This window comes from Natrix helvetica, assembly GCF_964273705.1.
Source record: "Natrix helvetica genome assembly, chromosome: 6".
NCBI lineage: Eukaryota > Metazoa > Chordata > Lepidosauria > Squamata > Natricidae > Natrix > Natrix helvetica.
In genome coordinates this window covers 15,833,739-15,851,764 of record NC_138553.1, presented here as the reverse complement: position 1 = coordinate 15,851,764, position 18,026 = coordinate 15,833,739, and the positions used below count along the sequence as shown (strand labels likewise).

Sequence of the window (18,026 nt, the reverse complement as noted above, 5' to 3'; positions counted from 1 at the left end):
TGTTAACGTAGCCTTACAATAAAGTAGTATTAGTTCCCCTGGTTGTGGTTTCTGTAAGTCTACTTGGGAAGATTGACAAGTATTCTTCAGGTGGAAAACCTTTGAAACACTTTCCTTCCAATACAATACAAAACACTTGTCAGAGAGACTGGCACTAAATCAAGGGGAAACAGTCAGAAAAGCACTAGATGATGGATGGTTTGCATGGAATGCTACAACTTACCTTGCTCACCAGATGCCTACAACAAAGGGCAAAATCAGCATTATGCTCTTAAGTAATGCTTACACTTATTTTCTTTTCTTTTCTGGAGCCCTGGGAATTCTTTGGGCACAATGGGCCCCCAAAACTTTGATGCATTAGTATTTCTTGGATTTTATACAGGGAAGCTAAGAGAGTTATAGTTGATTTAAAAAGTAACATATGATTTATATGCAGACATTCCTAGTATCTCCCACCCATCTCCGGTTTAGTTTCCTTCCTTATCAATTTTCTTATTATTCATTTGTTAGATTCACTTCCCACCTTTGGTTTCAGAACTCAAGGCAGCAAATCTCCTAAGAAACTGATTGGATTCTTAAATATGGTCTTCTGATGGATGTGCATAGCTTTATGCATCTTTCAGCACCTGGGGTTTTCAATAGTGATCTACCTATGCAGCTGTGAAGACTATGCAGCTGCATCTGAAGTTCTCCCATCTGTACTTCAGTAGACTCGAGCCATCCTCTGAAGGTTATAAGGTAAAGATAAAGGTTCCCCTCGCACATATGTGCTAGTCGTTCCTGACTCTAGGGGGCGGTGCTCATCTCCGTTTCAAAGCCAAAGAGCCAGTGCTGTCTGAAGACGTCTCTGTGGTCATGTGGCCGGCATGACTAAATGCCAAATATGCATGGAATGCTGTTACCTTCCCACCAAAGGTGCTTCCTGTTTTTTCTACTTGCAGTTTTACGTGCTTTTGAATTGCTAGGCTGGCAGAAGCTGGGACAAGTAACGGGAGTGTCAAGCTTTTCTTCTGAGGAGAGGCCACCCGTCACGCCTGCAGCCATCTTTTCTTTTGGGTCTTTGCCTTGCCACAATTTCTATAATTCTGCTATGCATTTTCTATTGTGAGAAAATGGGAGGGGAGGGGGGATTGTAAGGAGTCACATACTAGGTAGTCACAACAAAATTCTTTCTAGAAATCCAAGGTCATCCTTTGTCTCTGCAGCTCTACACCTGACCAGAATTGGATGGTTGGAACTGCCAGCATGGCAGTGAAAGATTGGACCATGTGATGGACTTGTGGGTGTGGGGGCAAGATCTTGAACTTTCAGCTGGGTGGGGAAAACCAGGAAGCTTTCAGATTCAAGTTTTTCCAGATGTGCCAACATGGCTCTGTTAATAAATTGGAACTTTGAGCAATAGTCTGCCTTGGACTCTGATTTACTTTTGGATGCTATTTGGAACCCTGACAGGGAGCTCACTCCGTTATGCGGTGCTAGGGATTCGAACAGTCAAAGTGCCGACCTTTCTGATTGACAAGGTCAGCGTCTTAGTCACTGAGCCACCGTGTCCCATCTCTGAATGTTATAACACTTTGCATTTTAAGGCTTTGGGCTGTAGAGTTTCAAGAACCTACCAATGAATCTAATGACATGTAATGGGCTTCCTGAAACCAGCAGAATATTTGCTTTGTTGTAATGCCTGGCAAAAATCCAACACTGCTGATTCATGTTGATTCAAAGAAGCAATAACAGATGCTTGGCTTAGATGTGACCTTTTATTCCCTCTGTTTCTAAAACAGTGTTTTGGAGGGACTTCGCTTCTAGAAAGCCTACTGTGATCAAAATATTGTTCACTGCTTCATGGTGTTGTATAATAAAATTAATTTTGTTCAGTCCAGTTCACATGGCTTTTTTTTCCAAGTGACTTACTCCATGTCATTCATCTGAAGGGGACTTGAATTCTCCCTCCAGTGTTTTCTTCTTTGATATTGAAATACCTTGACAAGTTTCTTAGATGTGTGAAGCTACTGCTGTGATGGAATGGAGAAGGTTTGACAACACTTCGCAGAGGTTTTTTTTTTTTACCACTATCATGCCCTCATTCCCTTAAAACTCTCATTGTCCATCTGAGAAGCAAAGTGGAATATTTTCAAGCAGTTGGGTAGGGGTGCAATTAGTTTGGAATTGCACAATTAAAGGAGTCGAACTAAATTTCTCCTTTGCTTCACTTGTCCAGTTTAATTGTTTCTACTGCCCAGAAAGTGGGGAGAGGGAGTTTAGTGCTATTGACTATCCTTGAATCTCTAATATTCACAAGAGATCTGGACGATGATTGAATTGGAAATATCCATGAAATGTATTAAGCCTTCTCCAACTTCACAAACCAACTTCCTTCCTTCACAATAGTTACTTTTACATCCTTTCTCTTTTAAAATAATCAGAACATAATACCGTATCACAGATAAGAAAGTAAAAATGTATGACCCTTGTTGGGTCACACCTTGAAGTCTAATATTTTGTTGCTTACGGATGTCACCAGATGTTCGTTGTGGGGAGACTCAAAGCCAATCTTATAATCAGGCCTAGAAGCCATCTTTTGCATTGGGCCTTCAGGCCTGCCACATTTAATGCTGTGGGAAATTGGGAGGGGGGATTATATGGAGTGTGAGAGATATAGTCCAAAAAACACATTCCTTTCTCAGAGCATCAAGGACATCTTACCCTGCACCTGGAGTGGAGTGACTGGGAGGCATCTCTAGTTAGGACAGTGCCTAACTGGACAATGTGATGGAGATGTGGGTGCTGGGCAGGGAATTGAATTTTCATTGAGGTGGGGAAAACCTGGAAGCTTTCAGATTCAGGTTTTCCCAGATGTGCCAATATGACATCTCTAATAAACACGGGGCAACCTCACAAATGTAAACATCAAAGGTAGCTTCTGCCTGAAAATAAAAGTAGATAATCTAGGAATGCCTATGCCACAAAACATTGCTATTGTGGAATGTATAACTGATCCTTAGAGCTGTAGCTAGTAGCTAGAGTAGGGTAGGGTAGAGTAGGGTAGGGTTGGGTAGGGTAGGGTAGGGTTGGGTAGGGTAGGGTTGGGTAGGGTAGGGTAGGGTTGGGTAGGGAAGAATAGAATAGAATAGAATAAGATAGGATAGGATAGGATAGAATAGAATAGAATAGAATAGAATAGAATACTTTATTTCTCCAAGAGTGATTAGACACACAAGGAATTTATCTCTGGTGCAGAAGCTCTCAGTCTACATGCAAAGCAACATAATAATAATAAAAGAAATCATGTGTTGTCCCAATTGTAATTGGAGCCCTTGGAGCAAGACCTAAAGGGCTACCTTGCTATTTGGAAATTCTAAATGTATCGTACTTGAACATTCTGACTCTACAAAAAACCACCCTACTTGGAACAGCTTATATCCTCCGACGTTACCTTAACCGTTCCTAGATCCTTGGTTAGGACTCGAGCTGTTGGGCTACCAACCAGCCCCAAAGGCTGTGAATCTCACCAAAGGTTAACATAATAATGCTTGGATCTGCACGTATATTACGAAAATACGTTACGACGTCCTAGGCCCTTGGTGGGGCCCGACTAGTAATCAATGCCAAATCTGGCGAAACAACTGGCCGCTGTGATACAATCGTATAATAATAATAATAATAATAATAATAATAATAATAATAATAATAATAATAATAATACCACCAATCAGAAGAGAAAGTAGATAGTAAGAAGGATAATAATAACACCACAACATGGATAAATATACATAGATATTAGGCAATGCTGCAAGAATTAGGCATTCAACAGAATGATGGCCTGTGGGAAAAAACTGTCAGTGCCTAGTTATTTTGGCATGCAATGCCCTATAAACAGCGTCCCAGGATTTACAACAATTCACCACAGCCAAATCACCATGGCCAACTTGTGGCAGCCAACTTGCCATGGCCAACTCACTGTGGCCAATTAGCCACAGGACCGCTCACTGTGAGACAAGAGATACACTAATCTCAAAGAAATAGAGGAACAGAATCATTAAAGAAAGGATGCCAAAGGAGGGATAAAATGATAAAAATTAAAATATTTTTTAATTATTTTAAATAATGAATTTGAATTGTTGAATTGTCCAGCAACAAGTTGTCCTATGGCCAGTTGTCCTCATTTTATATCCAGGATGTGAGGGATCCGTAAGATATTTTCCTTCTATGGAAGGCAGACTGGTTGTAATGGTTCTTTCCTCAATCCTAACTACCTATTGGGAATCTGTATCTGTCCTGTTTGGTTTCTGTACAGAACCAGTAATTCCTCCATAAAACTATCAACAGCTCCTGGGACAGTTTGAACTTCCTGAGTTGATGCAGGAAGAACATTCTTTGTTGTGCCCTTTTAATGACGGTTCTAATGTTGTTTTTCCAGCATAGAGAAGTCTGAAAAATGCAATTAGATTATTTTTGTTTTTGCCTAAAAATATGGGCTAAATGAAATATTACTCCCCGCCTACATCATCCATTGCAGATTGGAGCATCCAGAATTTATTTTTAGTTTTTTTAAATTTTTCAGGCTTATCTCCTTTTTCATCCAGAAGCTCCTCCATATTTCTCCCAGAACAAATATGTAAGGCAGTGGTGAAATGCAATTTTTTTTTACTAGCGGTTTTGTGGGTGTTGGCTTGGTGGGCGTGGCAGGGGAAGGATACTGCAAAATCCCCATTCCCTCCCCACTCTGGGGCCAGCCAGAAGTGGCATTTGCCGGTTCTCCGAATTACTCCGAATTTCCGCTACCAGTTCTCCAGAACCTGTCAGAACCTGCTGAATTTCACTCCTGATGTAAGGGACTTTTGAGTTGAGAGAATGTGACTGGCCCCACGCAGTGAGCATCCGTTGCTGAAAACAAACTTAAAACTGGCCTTTTCGAACTCCTAATCTAAGCCCTCCGCCAGATGTTGCACAGCGCCAGTTACATAAATAAGCAAAAATTAACCCTAATGTTCCTTCCCAACGTGGGATATCGGGATGATGAAACAAGCCTTGTGAACTTTAGAAAAAGTGTTTTTCCCCTCTACTACCTTCATCCTTTTTTTCCTCAGTTGGGGCTTCAGAACTGTAAGAAAAGCTTTCATCGTGTGCCATTTCCTTACACAGCGGGATCCCAGCATGTGTTAGGAAAAGCATCCAAGGAAGGATTGTTTTGAGTCAGCTGATGCTGAATGTAGACATAGCCTTTCTCTTAATTAATCTGATTTCAGAAGGCATTCCAAAATTATTCAGGTTACCTGAGAGCAGTGACGGTGAACCTTTTAGACACCGAGTGCCCAAACTGCGCTCATGCATGCCCAAACTGAAGGGTGCTTGAACATGCATAAATGCACACATGCACGGATATGCACAAACAGGCAGACATACGAAAACACACAGGCATGCACAAATGCACACATGCACCATCATGTATGAATGTGCACATATGCAGACATGCCCATGCATGCATGGGCATGCACGCATGCGCAACAGAGACCCGAAGATCAGCTGGCCGGCGGGAGGCCGGGTATCCCAACATCGTCAGCGTGGCAAGATTTAAGATCTTTTTCTTTCATGAGGTTCTGTTTCGGCATTTGCAGGGAGACAGAAGCTCACGAAAGAAACGCCACGGAGATCTGATGGCGCCTGTGCCAGCAGAGAGGGCTCTGCGTACCACCTCTGGCAAGCATGCCATAGGTTCACCATCACGGCCTTAGAGTATATTGCTATAAAATGATATTCGCAAAGATATATCTGACAAGTAAGAAACAAACGTCCATACATTAAAGGGAAACTGAAAAATAAAAGTAAGGAAAAGTGGAAAAATAAATCTCAGATAACAGGAATTTATGGACTAATTATGGAACTTTTAAAGGATATCTTTGCTGCTTTGGTTCTCCCAAATGTGAAATACATGCTTTGCATGCTAATAGCCTAGTTTCAGGCTCTTATTCAGCCAATAAAAAGGCTGAATAATTTTTGCATGTGGAGCTCACCTTTTTCTTTACAATCAGCCTGCAGGAACCTCAGTTAGAAAGCTGTGATCAGAGTTGGATAACTGGCAGTGGTGGGTTTCACTTATTTTTATCATCATGTGCCCCTTCCGGGCATGCTCCCAGCCTTCCGGGCATGCACTTTGCTCAACACGTGGGCCTTCCGCGTATGCGCCCGGCCTCAAAAACGTGGCTAAATATAATGGCATAGCATCGGGGACCACCCCCACCCGCAATCTCCCTTCCGGTTCAGAACCGGCTGAATATCACCTCTGGTAACTGGGTTTGGAGGTTTAAAGCAAAACTTTGAATCAAGGATAGGGGCTGCATGAAGCGTTGAGCTATGAGTTGCTGATCTCCGAGTACAAACAAATCCCTTACTAATCTCTTAGAAAGCAAATGGAGTGGGGGGAAGTCTTTCCCAAATCCTGGATTGTCACTGCTGCTCTCAAAATATAATATTAGGACTTTGGGTCTCTTAGCATTACCGGACTGAGGTGGTAGCAGATTAATTTGTCTAAATGCAGAGTGGTGAATTGCTGCTCGGCATGGCAAATTAACTTCATGAAGGTAGGAAATGAAGCTAAGGATTTGCAAAGCTGTGGGGAAAGTCTGAGGATTGGAGAAAGCATGAACTCATTAGTCTTCATCTAAGAGGGAGACTGCGCCCCAGCACTTGAGGTATAGCAAATAGATCCACGAAATGAGAGGAACATTCATCATGGATCTGGGATTACAAATTTGAATTTGGTGTAAAAATGGAACTTTTATACGCCATTCTAGAGCTATGGTAGTAGCAGTGGTGCAATTCAGCCGGTTCTATCCAGTTCGGGCGAACCGGTAGCGGCAGCAGGCGGCTCCACCCACCCGCCCACATGTGATCACGTCTGTTTTTTACACACTGCGCATGCGCGGAAGGTCCTGTGCATGTGGGGAGGTGGCACGTGTGAGCGCGCATGCACATTTGCAAACCAGTAGCGAAGGTAAGTTGATTTCACCCCTGCATGCTAGACTACTTCTGCAGGAAGGCCCTGGCTATATAACCAGAAGTGATCTAAGGCAGCTTTCCAAGATGCTAATATTTAATGCAGAAGATGTAGTCCTCTTACGCAGACCCTTTAGGGCAGGGGTGTCACACTCACGGTCCACGGGCCGGATGCATCACATGCTGGCCATGGCCACCCCTGATTTAGTGAAGGGGGGGAAAGTCACGATACATCACATGATGACAATGTGACTCCAGGGCATGCGCGCACGACCCCCTCCGACCCTCCCCTTGCGTTTGGCATGCAATGGCACGGTGGACCTGTTTTTCTCCCTCCTCAGGCTCCAGAGGCTTTCTAGGCGCCTGGGGTGGGTGAAAACGGCCTTCCTCACAGGCTCTCTGGAGGCTGGAAGTCGCCCATTTTCCGACTTCCGGGTTGCGTGCGCGAAGAACAATTTACATTGAACAGCACGCACACATGCATTGCACGTGGGTTGCAAACCAGTAGTAAAACCGGCAGCAACCCACCCCTGATGGGTTTCTGTTGGAAGATTTAAAAAAATAGAATAATCTAGGAAGCCCTCTACCAAAAACACATGTTGTATTGCAAAAAGAGTCTGGAATAGTGACCTTAGTAGTACATAAAGTAGAAAGAGAAGAAACTCCTGCTCTGCACTGTGGACTTCAACTTCCAGAATTCCTCAGCCAACATGGCTGGAGAATTCCGGGAGTTGAAGTCTAGTCATCTTAAAGTTGTCAAATTTGAAAAGTTGCCATATTTGAAAAGTTGCCAAGTTTGAAAATCATTGCATAAAATCAAATCAAGCTGTGTTCCAACTGCCCCTCATGTCTCAAAATAACGCGTTTCCCCCTAAGAAACTTTCCACACTCTATTCAGGAAATAGTGGCCAAAGACTTTGAGGGGTTACCGTTTCTGTTTTTCAAGCTTTTATTTCATTATCCCTCTGGCAGATGGCAGATTGGCTTCCAGATGTCACCCAAGCTACACCTGTCAAAATGTCAACCTCTACCCATTTGTTTTTTAAAGGGCAAGGGCAACCTGTTCGGTTTTGCCATATTCACCCATTAACACTCTATTTACCGAAACCAAGAGAAGAGTTGAATGTTTACTAATGGAATCAGGGCACGAAGTTCCACCTGGCTGTCTGGGGGAATTTCAAGGCACATCGCATCCCACAGACCTCTCTAACGGCGATGACATTGACACAGCTTAGTCACCAATCCATCTTGGCATTTAGGCACTGTAGGAAGTTAGCACCCACCCCTCTCCAAAGAAAACGCGATATTTTAGGAAATATTAAAAGGGCAGAATATTTCCCCTAAAAGGGAGGCAGAATCTCAATCTCTCTCTCTCTCTCTCTCTCTCTCTCTCTCTCTCTCTCTCTCTCACACACACACACACACACACACACACACACACCTTTGTCAATGGGCCTTTAAGGCCTGAGCCAGTCTCTTCTACATAACAAAGATCTACCTCCTACAAGTAGAGCCATGATAGGAATTGACCAAAGCCCCTTCATTACATCATCACCCAGCAAGGCTCAACCAAACTTGGGACTCAGGACCGCCTACAGAGTTTCCCCTACATCAGGGGTGTCCAAACTTTGGAACTTTAAGACTTGTGGACTTTAACTCCCAGAATTCCCCAGCCAGCATGGCTGGCTGGGGAATTCTGGGAGTTGAAGTCCACAGGTCTTAAAGTTCCCAGGTTTGGACACCCCTGCCCTACATGGACCCATGGGAGTCTGACAACCAATCAGAATACAAGCTGAAATTCAAAGCCCAACAGAGGGTATAAATCTATCTCTATCTCTCACCCATGTGCCTTTTTGCCCAGGATCTCAAACCACGTGGTCCTGCTCACCACCATTAAACCATCTTTTCAAGCAGTCTCCATTTTTCCAGTGTCTTTCTCCCCACTTGGAACTGAACCCAGATGGGCATTTCTTCCAACATTACTATCTTCTCAAAAAAATGCTGAAATACAGCAGCTTTGCCTGCATGAATCACATAGACAGACTAATGCATTCCCTGGATGGACTCTTAAGATCATGCTAAAAACCTTGTTTTCTTAACCATGGCTCGTTCAAATGACCAAAATGTGCTAGTTCAAAAACTGAGGTGTGCAAACTGTTCCATCATGGAATATTCCAGCCTTGAAATAGCTCTGCCCAATCTTTTCGAAGATTGCTCTGATGAACTGTCCTGGATCAGAAAACTTTTGAAACACTTTCAGAACACTCAGAAGAGTCAAAATGTTCTATGACGAACATTTCGCACAGCCATCTTCCTTCATCAATCAGGGCTTGACTTTAACGGTTATGGCTTTAGGTTTGGCCAGATTCTATCCATTAGGTGTGTAAGCAAATAAAGGATTGGACGCAATTTGGCCTTGGACCTAACAGGCATCTAGCATTCAAGACAGATACTTTATGGCATGCTGGCTGGGAAATTCTGAGAATTAATCATCCACATTTCTTAAACGTTGTCTAGTTTTGAGAAATACTTTCAGTATTTTTCTATTTTAAGGTAGATCAGGCCCTGTGTGTGTGTGTGTGTGTGTGTGTGTCAGTGATAGGTTTCAAAAATTTTTAGAACCTCTTCTGTAGGTGTGGCCTGCTTTGTGGGAGTCGCTTGCTGGCCATGTGACCAGGTGGGAATGGCTCTCCAGCCATGTGACTGAGTGGGAGCGGCTTGGCAATCGTGTGACTGTGTGGGCGTGGCTAACTTGTAAAATGTGGTGAAACTCACTTAACAACGCTCTTGCTTAGCAACCAAAATGTTGGCTCAGAAACTCTGGCATTTGAAGCACGCAAATCTTAAAGCTGTCAAGTTACAAGACCCTTGCACCCCTAACCCTTTAAAAAAAACAGGGGTGTTCAAACTTGACAGCTTTAAGACTTGTGGACTTCAACTCCCAGAATTCCTCCTCCAGTCATGTTGGCTCAGGAACTCTGGCATTGAAGCCCGCAAGTCTTAAAGCTATCACATTACAAGACCCTTGCACCACTAACCCTTTAGAAAAAAAAAACCCAGGGGTGTTCAAACTTGACAGCTTTAAGACTTGTGGACTTCAACTCCCAGAATTCCTCCTCTCGCTCTTCATCTTGATGATGTGCGGACAGGCGGGGGGAGGGAGCTGGAACCGGTTCTAAACGGCACTGTAGATTTGTGGAACCTCTTCTATAGAAGAGGTTAGAACTGGCAGGAACCCACCTCTGGTATGTGTCCAGGATGTCTATACCCATGAGGTACCAAAATTCAAGCTTCGTGGAACAATTGCAATATGTTTTATTAATCAATATTTTGACTGAGAAAACGTTGTAGTACTTACTTAAGAATGTTCAAAGGACATGTATCCAATGAGTAAGGAAGGGTTTAAAAGAAAATGGCAGTCAATTCAAATATTTAATGTTATTTATATAATATGTTGTATATTGTCAGGATCTCGCAATAGAAAATGTGGCAGGCCTGAAGGCCCAAATGTAAAAGACGCCTTCCAGATCTGACATATACGGGGCTTCATTTCTGATACTCATTCCTCCTATATATGACCATCTTCTTTATGCCCACGGAATATATATTTTTACATATTTTGGGGCTTAGTATACACCTAATCATCTGAGTTGCTTAGCAAACTTCCATCATTGTGGACAAATCTGTCCTGGACTATCTTTTCTTTTCCAGTAAAGGAAAACTATACAATCACCTTAGTGGTGGGATATGACCGGTATGACCCGGTACGGGCGTAACGGTGCCTGCTGGGAACACCAGGTACCATTCTAGTATGGTGCTCCAGAGGGCCCACCCTCTCACACTCCTTACCTGGATTTGAGATGTTCGGGGTTTCCGCACACATGCACAGAGCATACTACGCCTGTGCGATGCTTCACCGAGCAGCTGGAGCATCACGGAGGCATCGCGGAGGCGTCACGGAGGCGTCACGGAGGCGTCACGGAGCGTCAGAGGAGGTAAGTATGCACGCATTCATGTGGTGGATGCCCGGTCCCATTGCACCATACCGGTTGCACCGGGATCCGGAACCCACCACTGAATCATCTGCTGTGCATTTATTTCATTTGATCTAATAAAGCACATTTTGGCTTCCACTTTATCAGGAGAAGACTATTTTCTAATCACTTTCTATTCCCAGATGCTCCAAGCAGAATGTTGCTTGGAAATGGCGCAGAAAATGTACGAAAAGTACATTTAAGAGCCCAAACAGCCACAGTATTTTGTACAAAGTAAGGTGTGGGGGTGAGGGGGTGAAAACGGTCTCGATATGAAGCAGAGCTACATGCACTGAGTACACACACGAGAAGAGTACTCTGCTCCTCTGCTCACAATAGAATCCTTTATGCCACCAGGCTCAAAAGTTTGGGCTTGGACAAACTGGGATTACACCATCTATGGTGTGACCTAAGTGTAGTACCTAAAATTATCTGCTACAACGTCCTACCTGTCAATGACTACTTCCGCTTCAACCGCAACAATACATGAGCACACAATAGATACAAACTCAAGGTAAACTGCTCCAAACTTGATTGCAGAAAATACGACTTCAACAACAGAGTGGTCAATGCCTGGAATGCACTACCTGACTCCTTTGTTACATCTTCTAACCATCACAGCTTCAACCTTAAACTGTCTACTGTTGACCTCACCCCATTCCTAAGAGGTCAGTAGCGGTGCGCATAAGTGCACCAGCGTGCCTAACGTCCCTGTCCTAATGTCCCTATTTATTTGTACCTATTTCCTGTGTTATTATTCATGTTTATTCTTATTCCTGTTATCTTGTACATGAGTGATGAACTTAAATAAATAAATAATAATAAATAAAACAAAACAAACAAACAAACAAATAAATAAATAAATGAATAACTTCCAAGCACTATGATTTGGCCCTCTTCACTTTTCTTTCTATTTACATCTCACGCTGTCCCTCCCTTCATTTCTTTTAAAAAATTCTCCTTTTAGACATATGTGACAGTGATGGACCATACCTGCGATGTTCCATTTGCAAAAAAATAAAATAAAATGTTAAGTACAATAGCATTAGAGTCACTTTTTCCTATTGGTTTTGCAACAATTATATCTCAGACCATGGTCATCACGGTTGTTCCCTTCTATTTGGCTCCAAGATGAACTAATCGAAGGAATCGTCATTCAAGTGTAGAAGAAAAAAAAGGCAGAGTTGGGGGGGGGGCAGAGTTAAATGCATCATCAGCTTAGAGTAGTTGCATTCCAACAAACTCTCCAACCCCTCCTGAATTCCGTTGAGCCTTATATAGCGCCAATGCGGTGCTAAACTCAAGTTGACCAGATTCTTACAAATAAACAATAAGGTCTTATATTATTCAATATAAGATTTATGTTGAATAAATCTTGACTAAAATATTCTACGCTGCAACCCAACTGATGTCCCTGAATCTCTGTGCCTGACATTAAGGTATCTGGAAATTAGAAAAGAAGTGAAGCGGCTTACCTTGCCTGTAGACTTAACCCCTTTCCAAATGCAGAAATAACAGATGATCCAGGCCAGAAGAAGGCAGAGCGACAGTTCCCAACGCACTGTGCCCAAATGTTCTATGCCATCAGAAATGTTTAACACTCTTCGCCTGTGAATGAAAATATTGAATACGTTTTGCTTCATTTGTAGTCCTGGAAAAAACAGTTTTCTGCTTTCTCCCTAATGTGCCTTGCAACAGCTTTCTTTTGTCTGGCACTTTCCAAATATTTGAGACATGTATTTAGTAGGTAACTACTTGGGAAAATCACATTAGGGGAGCATCCGTCTTGAGATATTTGTTCTGACCCAGCATTAGCCGAAGCAAGAAACAGACTCCTCGTCATGAAAAACCCCTCTTTATTTATCTCTTGTGAATTAATTGCATTCACCCACTGAAAAGTCCAGGCAATAGTCCTTCAAGGAGTTAAGTGCAGTACAGACCTTATCAGTTCCTTGTGATAATTGCAAGGCCAGTGAGCTCCCAGCCGAAAGGCTACAAACTAAGTTCTGGTAAGCAGTTTCTGTGGCACGAAATACAAAATCTTCAGAAATACGAACTGTTGTCTCCTACGACAACCACTCCCCTTTCCTTCTAATTATTCCCCAGCCAGGGAGCGGCCATTCAGCGTCCACGTGTGCTTTGCATCCCAAGTCAACTCCTTGTCCTCCATTGTTCACCTCTCCTAACTGCTCTGCACATACATGCATCTGGAACAGACCCAACTGTTCTTCCTCCTCACTCATATCAGCCTACAAAAGCAGCTGCCTCTCTGATGTCTGGGAAATGTCAGGCGGCCCTGGATCTATCTTTGCATCCAATGCAGTGCATCCATCAATATTGACAGGATCTTTCTCTGTCTTCTTAGGTGCCATCCTCGGAGATAGCCAACCTAATATTTAGCTTCTCTAAAGTGAAAGAGAGTCATCTTATCATCTTATCTTTATCTTCAGCTCACAGTCTGGTACATGCTACATCTGAAGGTAGGGTAATAATTATTACCTGAAATGCTTTTCATTCCTCCAAAAATAAGTTGATGTTCTGAAGGATTTATAGTCTTTATTACATTATTGTATAGGGTTCTTGGTAGAAGATGTTCCAATAAAGCACCTTTGTTTGATTTTGGTAAGAAATTAGTGAAGGGACATTTGGTAATATTTATGCTAGTTGAACATATGAAGGATTATCATATCAATACTAGTGCACTCAATGGAAAAAGCACATGAATTGCTGATGGCCACTACTGGAGAAAGAGAAGCGCCTTGCAAGGAAGGCTAAGATTTTTACTTACTCCCAAAATTCAATGACAGGAGAGGTGCCATTTTCCACTGTCACATTTAGAGAAGCATTCTTCTGGAATTCCACACAGTTCTCTGTAAAGTCAGCCATACACACTTTTAATGCATCCAATAAAATATGCTATGGGGTACAATCATCATCTTTAGGAAAAGGAAGCAATAGAATTAAGTTGGGGTAGGAACACTTTTTATGTGAAGGGCCTTAAGCCAATGGAAGGTAGGGCCAGAACCAAAAGAAGGGAGGAGTTGTTCCTCTCACACTTCCTTTTCCCAAGTGAGGAAAAGAACATTGTTAAAAAACAGTTACTGTATTTTTCAGAGTATAAGACACAGTTTTTGGGTGTGTCTTATACACCAAATGTAGCCCTGCCCACCCGCCAGACCTCACCCTTTGGCCTCTGCCTCCCAACAATTTGCCTCCTTACAGCAAACAGCCTGTTTCAGTTTCAGCTTCAGCACAGCCTGATTAGAACAAGCAGCTGATTGTCGGTTGGACTGGCCTCCTGACCATCAGCTGTTTCAGGCTGCAAGGATTGCCATAGCCTATTGCCACCTCTGCGCGCCCCATTTTTGGCCTCATCATCCCATTTTTGGCCTCTGTGTGTCCCGTTTTCCACCCCCAGGCAGTGGGCATCAGAATGGGCAGAAAATGGGGTCATGGAGGTGACAATAGGCTACGGCAATTTCAGTCATAGCTATATTCCTATCTAAGAATACAGTTCTCTTCATCTACGGAAAGCATAGGTTGCGTTTAATAACACTTTTTAAAACTAGCACCTGGATTTTTTTTTGTCCTTGCATTTCAGAAACATAGGTCCTATTTCTTTCACATCTTTCAGAAAGAGGTGCATTTTATTTTTGTTTTTTTACCACAGAAAGTTGCCAGAGAAACTGATCCTGTGGTTGTTTTAATTTGAATTCTTGCATGGAGCAAACAGGGGGGATACGATTTCGGTCCCTTCAAACTCTGTTCTATGAACAGATGATAGCTATTCTGTGCAAGTTTCTGAGTAGCAACAATACAAAGGCGTATTTTATAAACAGATTTCTTTCACGTTTCTCATAAACATTGTTTTTTTTTTTTTATAACGGGGATTATACAAAGAGGTGAGGTGGGAGATTAAGGAAATCAATAATGAGTGAGTCTGGAAGCATGAAAGGCAAATGCAACAGAACATGAAATAATGTCAATGGCCATTGATTTAAGGAGAAAAAAATATTCTGTTCAGAGAAAAAGTAGCTAATGCCCTGTAGAAGGACATAAACCAGAGGTGGTATTGTGTCAGTTTGCCCCTGTTCGGGCGAACTGGTAGTGGCGGTAGTGGGAGGCTCCGCCCACCTGCCCAGACATCATCATGGAAGTTCTGTGCATGTGCACTCCCAGTTCCAAGCCAGTAGCGAAGGTAAGAGGATTTCATGCCTGACATTAACCTTACCTGTATTCCATTCATGATCACAGCTGCCCCACGGAAGGTCTATGGTGAATGAACTGAAGAGGTAAAACAAGGCCCAAGCCAGGACAATAATATAATAGAAATTAAGGAGCACCACAATCACTTGAGAAGCATACCCAATCCCTACAGAAAGAAAGAAAAAAATAAACCAGGAACTAAAATTATCTGTTAAAAGCAAACTAACAAGACCTTCTTGAATAAAGATCTACAAAATATATATAGCAAGATCCCATCCTAACCTCCAGTGGGCTTAACAGTTGGAAGGAAAGAATGGCCAAAAGGAAGATACCAAGATAACCTTTGATTATCTGATGCTTTCACATGTAAACAAAGTTCAGAGAGGAACAAATTTGGAGGCAATATTCATTTCACGGGTTTAGGAAAGGTCAGCTGTTCCATCTTGTGTATTGCTAGACCTGTCAACATTTATTTAGTGACTGTTCGAAGGTACAATGATACTGAAAAAAGTACCCTATTTTTCGGAGTATAAAAAACACCAAGGTTTTGAAGAGGCAATTTTTTTAAAAAAGTTTTTGCACTCTGCAAACCTCCCAAAGACGGCCTGTTTTTCATGAAAACGGGCCCGTTTTTTTTCTCCAAAAAAGGGTATGAATAGCCCTTATGAGGCTTGTAGAGTGCTCCTGGGGGGCGGGGGGCCAAAAACAAGCAAAAAATGGCCCGTTTTTCATGAAAAGGGGCCACTTTTTCACTAAAAAAAGGGCATGGATAGCCTTGTGGAGGCTTATAGAGTGCTCCTGGGGGAGCACAGCCCGTGGTTTGCTCATTTCTGCCCTCCCCAGCACCCAGGAGCGCTCTAAAAGCCTCCTAAAGGCTATACACGGACATTTTGGTGAAGGGGGTGGGGTTTCGGGAGGCAAAAAATGCTGTATTCAGTGTATAAGATGAACCCAGATTTTCAGCCTCTTTTTTGAGGGAAAAAGGTACGTTTTATACTCTGAAAAATATGGTAACTTTCAATCGGTCCTCACACTTATGACCGTCACAGCATCTCCATGGTCACATATCAAAATTCAAGCAGTTGGCAACCAACATGACATTTGCTGCATCCTAGATTCATGTGATGTCTATTTGTGACCTTCTCAACTAGTTTTGGACAAGCAGAGTCAATGGGGGAAGCCTGATTCTTCACTTAACAATTGTAAGATTCACTTAACAACTGCAGTGATTCGCTTAAGAACCATGGCAAAAAAGCTGGGGAAATTGGGTATGACTCATTTAACAACCGCCTTATTTAGTAACTGAAATCCTGCTCTCAATAAGACGAAAATTAGCTGTATATTGGTTTCTACAGACAATTCTTGTCGTGTTTCAGAAGTAACTGCAGTCATTTCCATTTCTTTGTTTGCAGTAGGTGACAAAAACAAGCAATTTGAACTAAAATTGCTAGATTTTTTCGTGTAAGCATTTTAAATTATCTCTACCAGATTGCACTCCATTCTGTATATTCAGCTTCCCCCCCCCCCCCAGATTAAGGCGTTGGGGTTATTTTAATCAAACAGCAAGAGTAGCAATTCCTGGGATAATAAACAGCATCCAATTAGTAATCTTTGAGTTCCAATTAGATGCAGAGTTTGCAACAATGCTACTACACCTTTGGGATCCAAATGACATTCTGGAATTTGGAGGAGGGTAGTAATCCTTCCCCCCCCTCCCCGCCTACTGAAGTTACATATTTTGAAGTTACCAAAAAAAAAAAAAAAAAGAGTATTTGTTCATAAGAGCCTGTTGATTTGTTCACTTTATCCCCCAGGTGGATTTTTCTCCTGAGAACATATGGGATATTCCCACAGAGTCTATCTTAATTATTATTTTTAAGACACTCTCAAAAGTTCTAAGTTGCTTTATGCGAGGGTTCCCCAACCCTCAGTCTGTGGACTGGCACCAGTCTGTGGCATGCCAGTAATCGGGCCCATCTGCAGTATCCAGGCAACATGAAAAGCCACACCCCCTCTGGTCCACGGAGAAACCTTTCTCCACAGAATTGGTCCCTGGTCCCCAAAAGATTAAGGGTCACTGCTTCATACCATTCTATTGGAGAGCAACCATTTAACTCATGAGGAGGGCTCAATCAAGGAATTAGTATGGACTTGCTAGTTAAACACGAGGGAAAATTCTGATCCCTCCCATCCCAAAATGTTTTTGAGCCTTATTTAGTCTTTCCCAAATAAAAGCTGTCCGTCTGGGAAGATTCCTGTGAAATAGGCATAAAGCAATAAAGTAGTTTGAATTCTACACATATGGGTCTGGTTGTTTGTGCCTGACACACCCTGCTATCAATGTCACGCGGCAGAGTGGACAGAAAAACAAACTCCTATCCGATCAAGCCAATATACTGTTCTAATATTAGACACACATAGAAACCTCTCAGAATATATGCTCACAGAGTTCACATATTGTACTTAACCCTGATTTATTTAATAAGTTCAGTTTGGCTAAGATCACGCTATAGGATAGACCTGAATTGCAAGTCTATCATACAGTGAATTATAAACTACAATGGGTTTGCAGCACAGCTTAGACAAACAAATATTCAAGTAGCCATGATGATGACAAAAAGATGTCATAATGCAGACTTTCTCAAGGCATACAAAAGGGTTGAATTTTACCCTGCAACATGGCCAATCACTTGTCCCCCTTACCGCTTTGTGCCAAGGTACCAAGTAATAGGTGCTGATGCATTTAATAGGGTGATCCTGAGGGAGGGATCAAATGCGTCATCTGTCATGAGT

The 18,026-nt window shown here is 42.5% G+C and overlaps 1 protein-coding gene across 1 annotated transcript in view; it reads right to left on the bottom strand.

The window, feature by feature from the left end:
* LOC309394248 (sodium- and chloride-dependent GABA transporter 2-like) overlaps positions 1 to 18,026 on the bottom strand; it is a gene marked incomplete at its 5' end in the record, with an annotated part of 216,712 nt that overhangs the window by 184,427 nt on the left and 14,259 nt on the right. Inside the window, 3 exons of the mRNA XM_081957156.1 lie at positions 12,503 to 12,635; positions 13,816 to 13,897; positions 15,259 to 15,399. Of these exons, the coding sequence (XP_081813282.1) occupies positions 12,503 to 12,635; positions 13,816 to 13,897; positions 15,259 to 15,399 (356 nt within the window). The remainder of the gene's footprint in view (positions 1 to 12,502; positions 12,636 to 13,815; positions 13,898 to 15,258; positions 15,400 to 18,026) is intronic.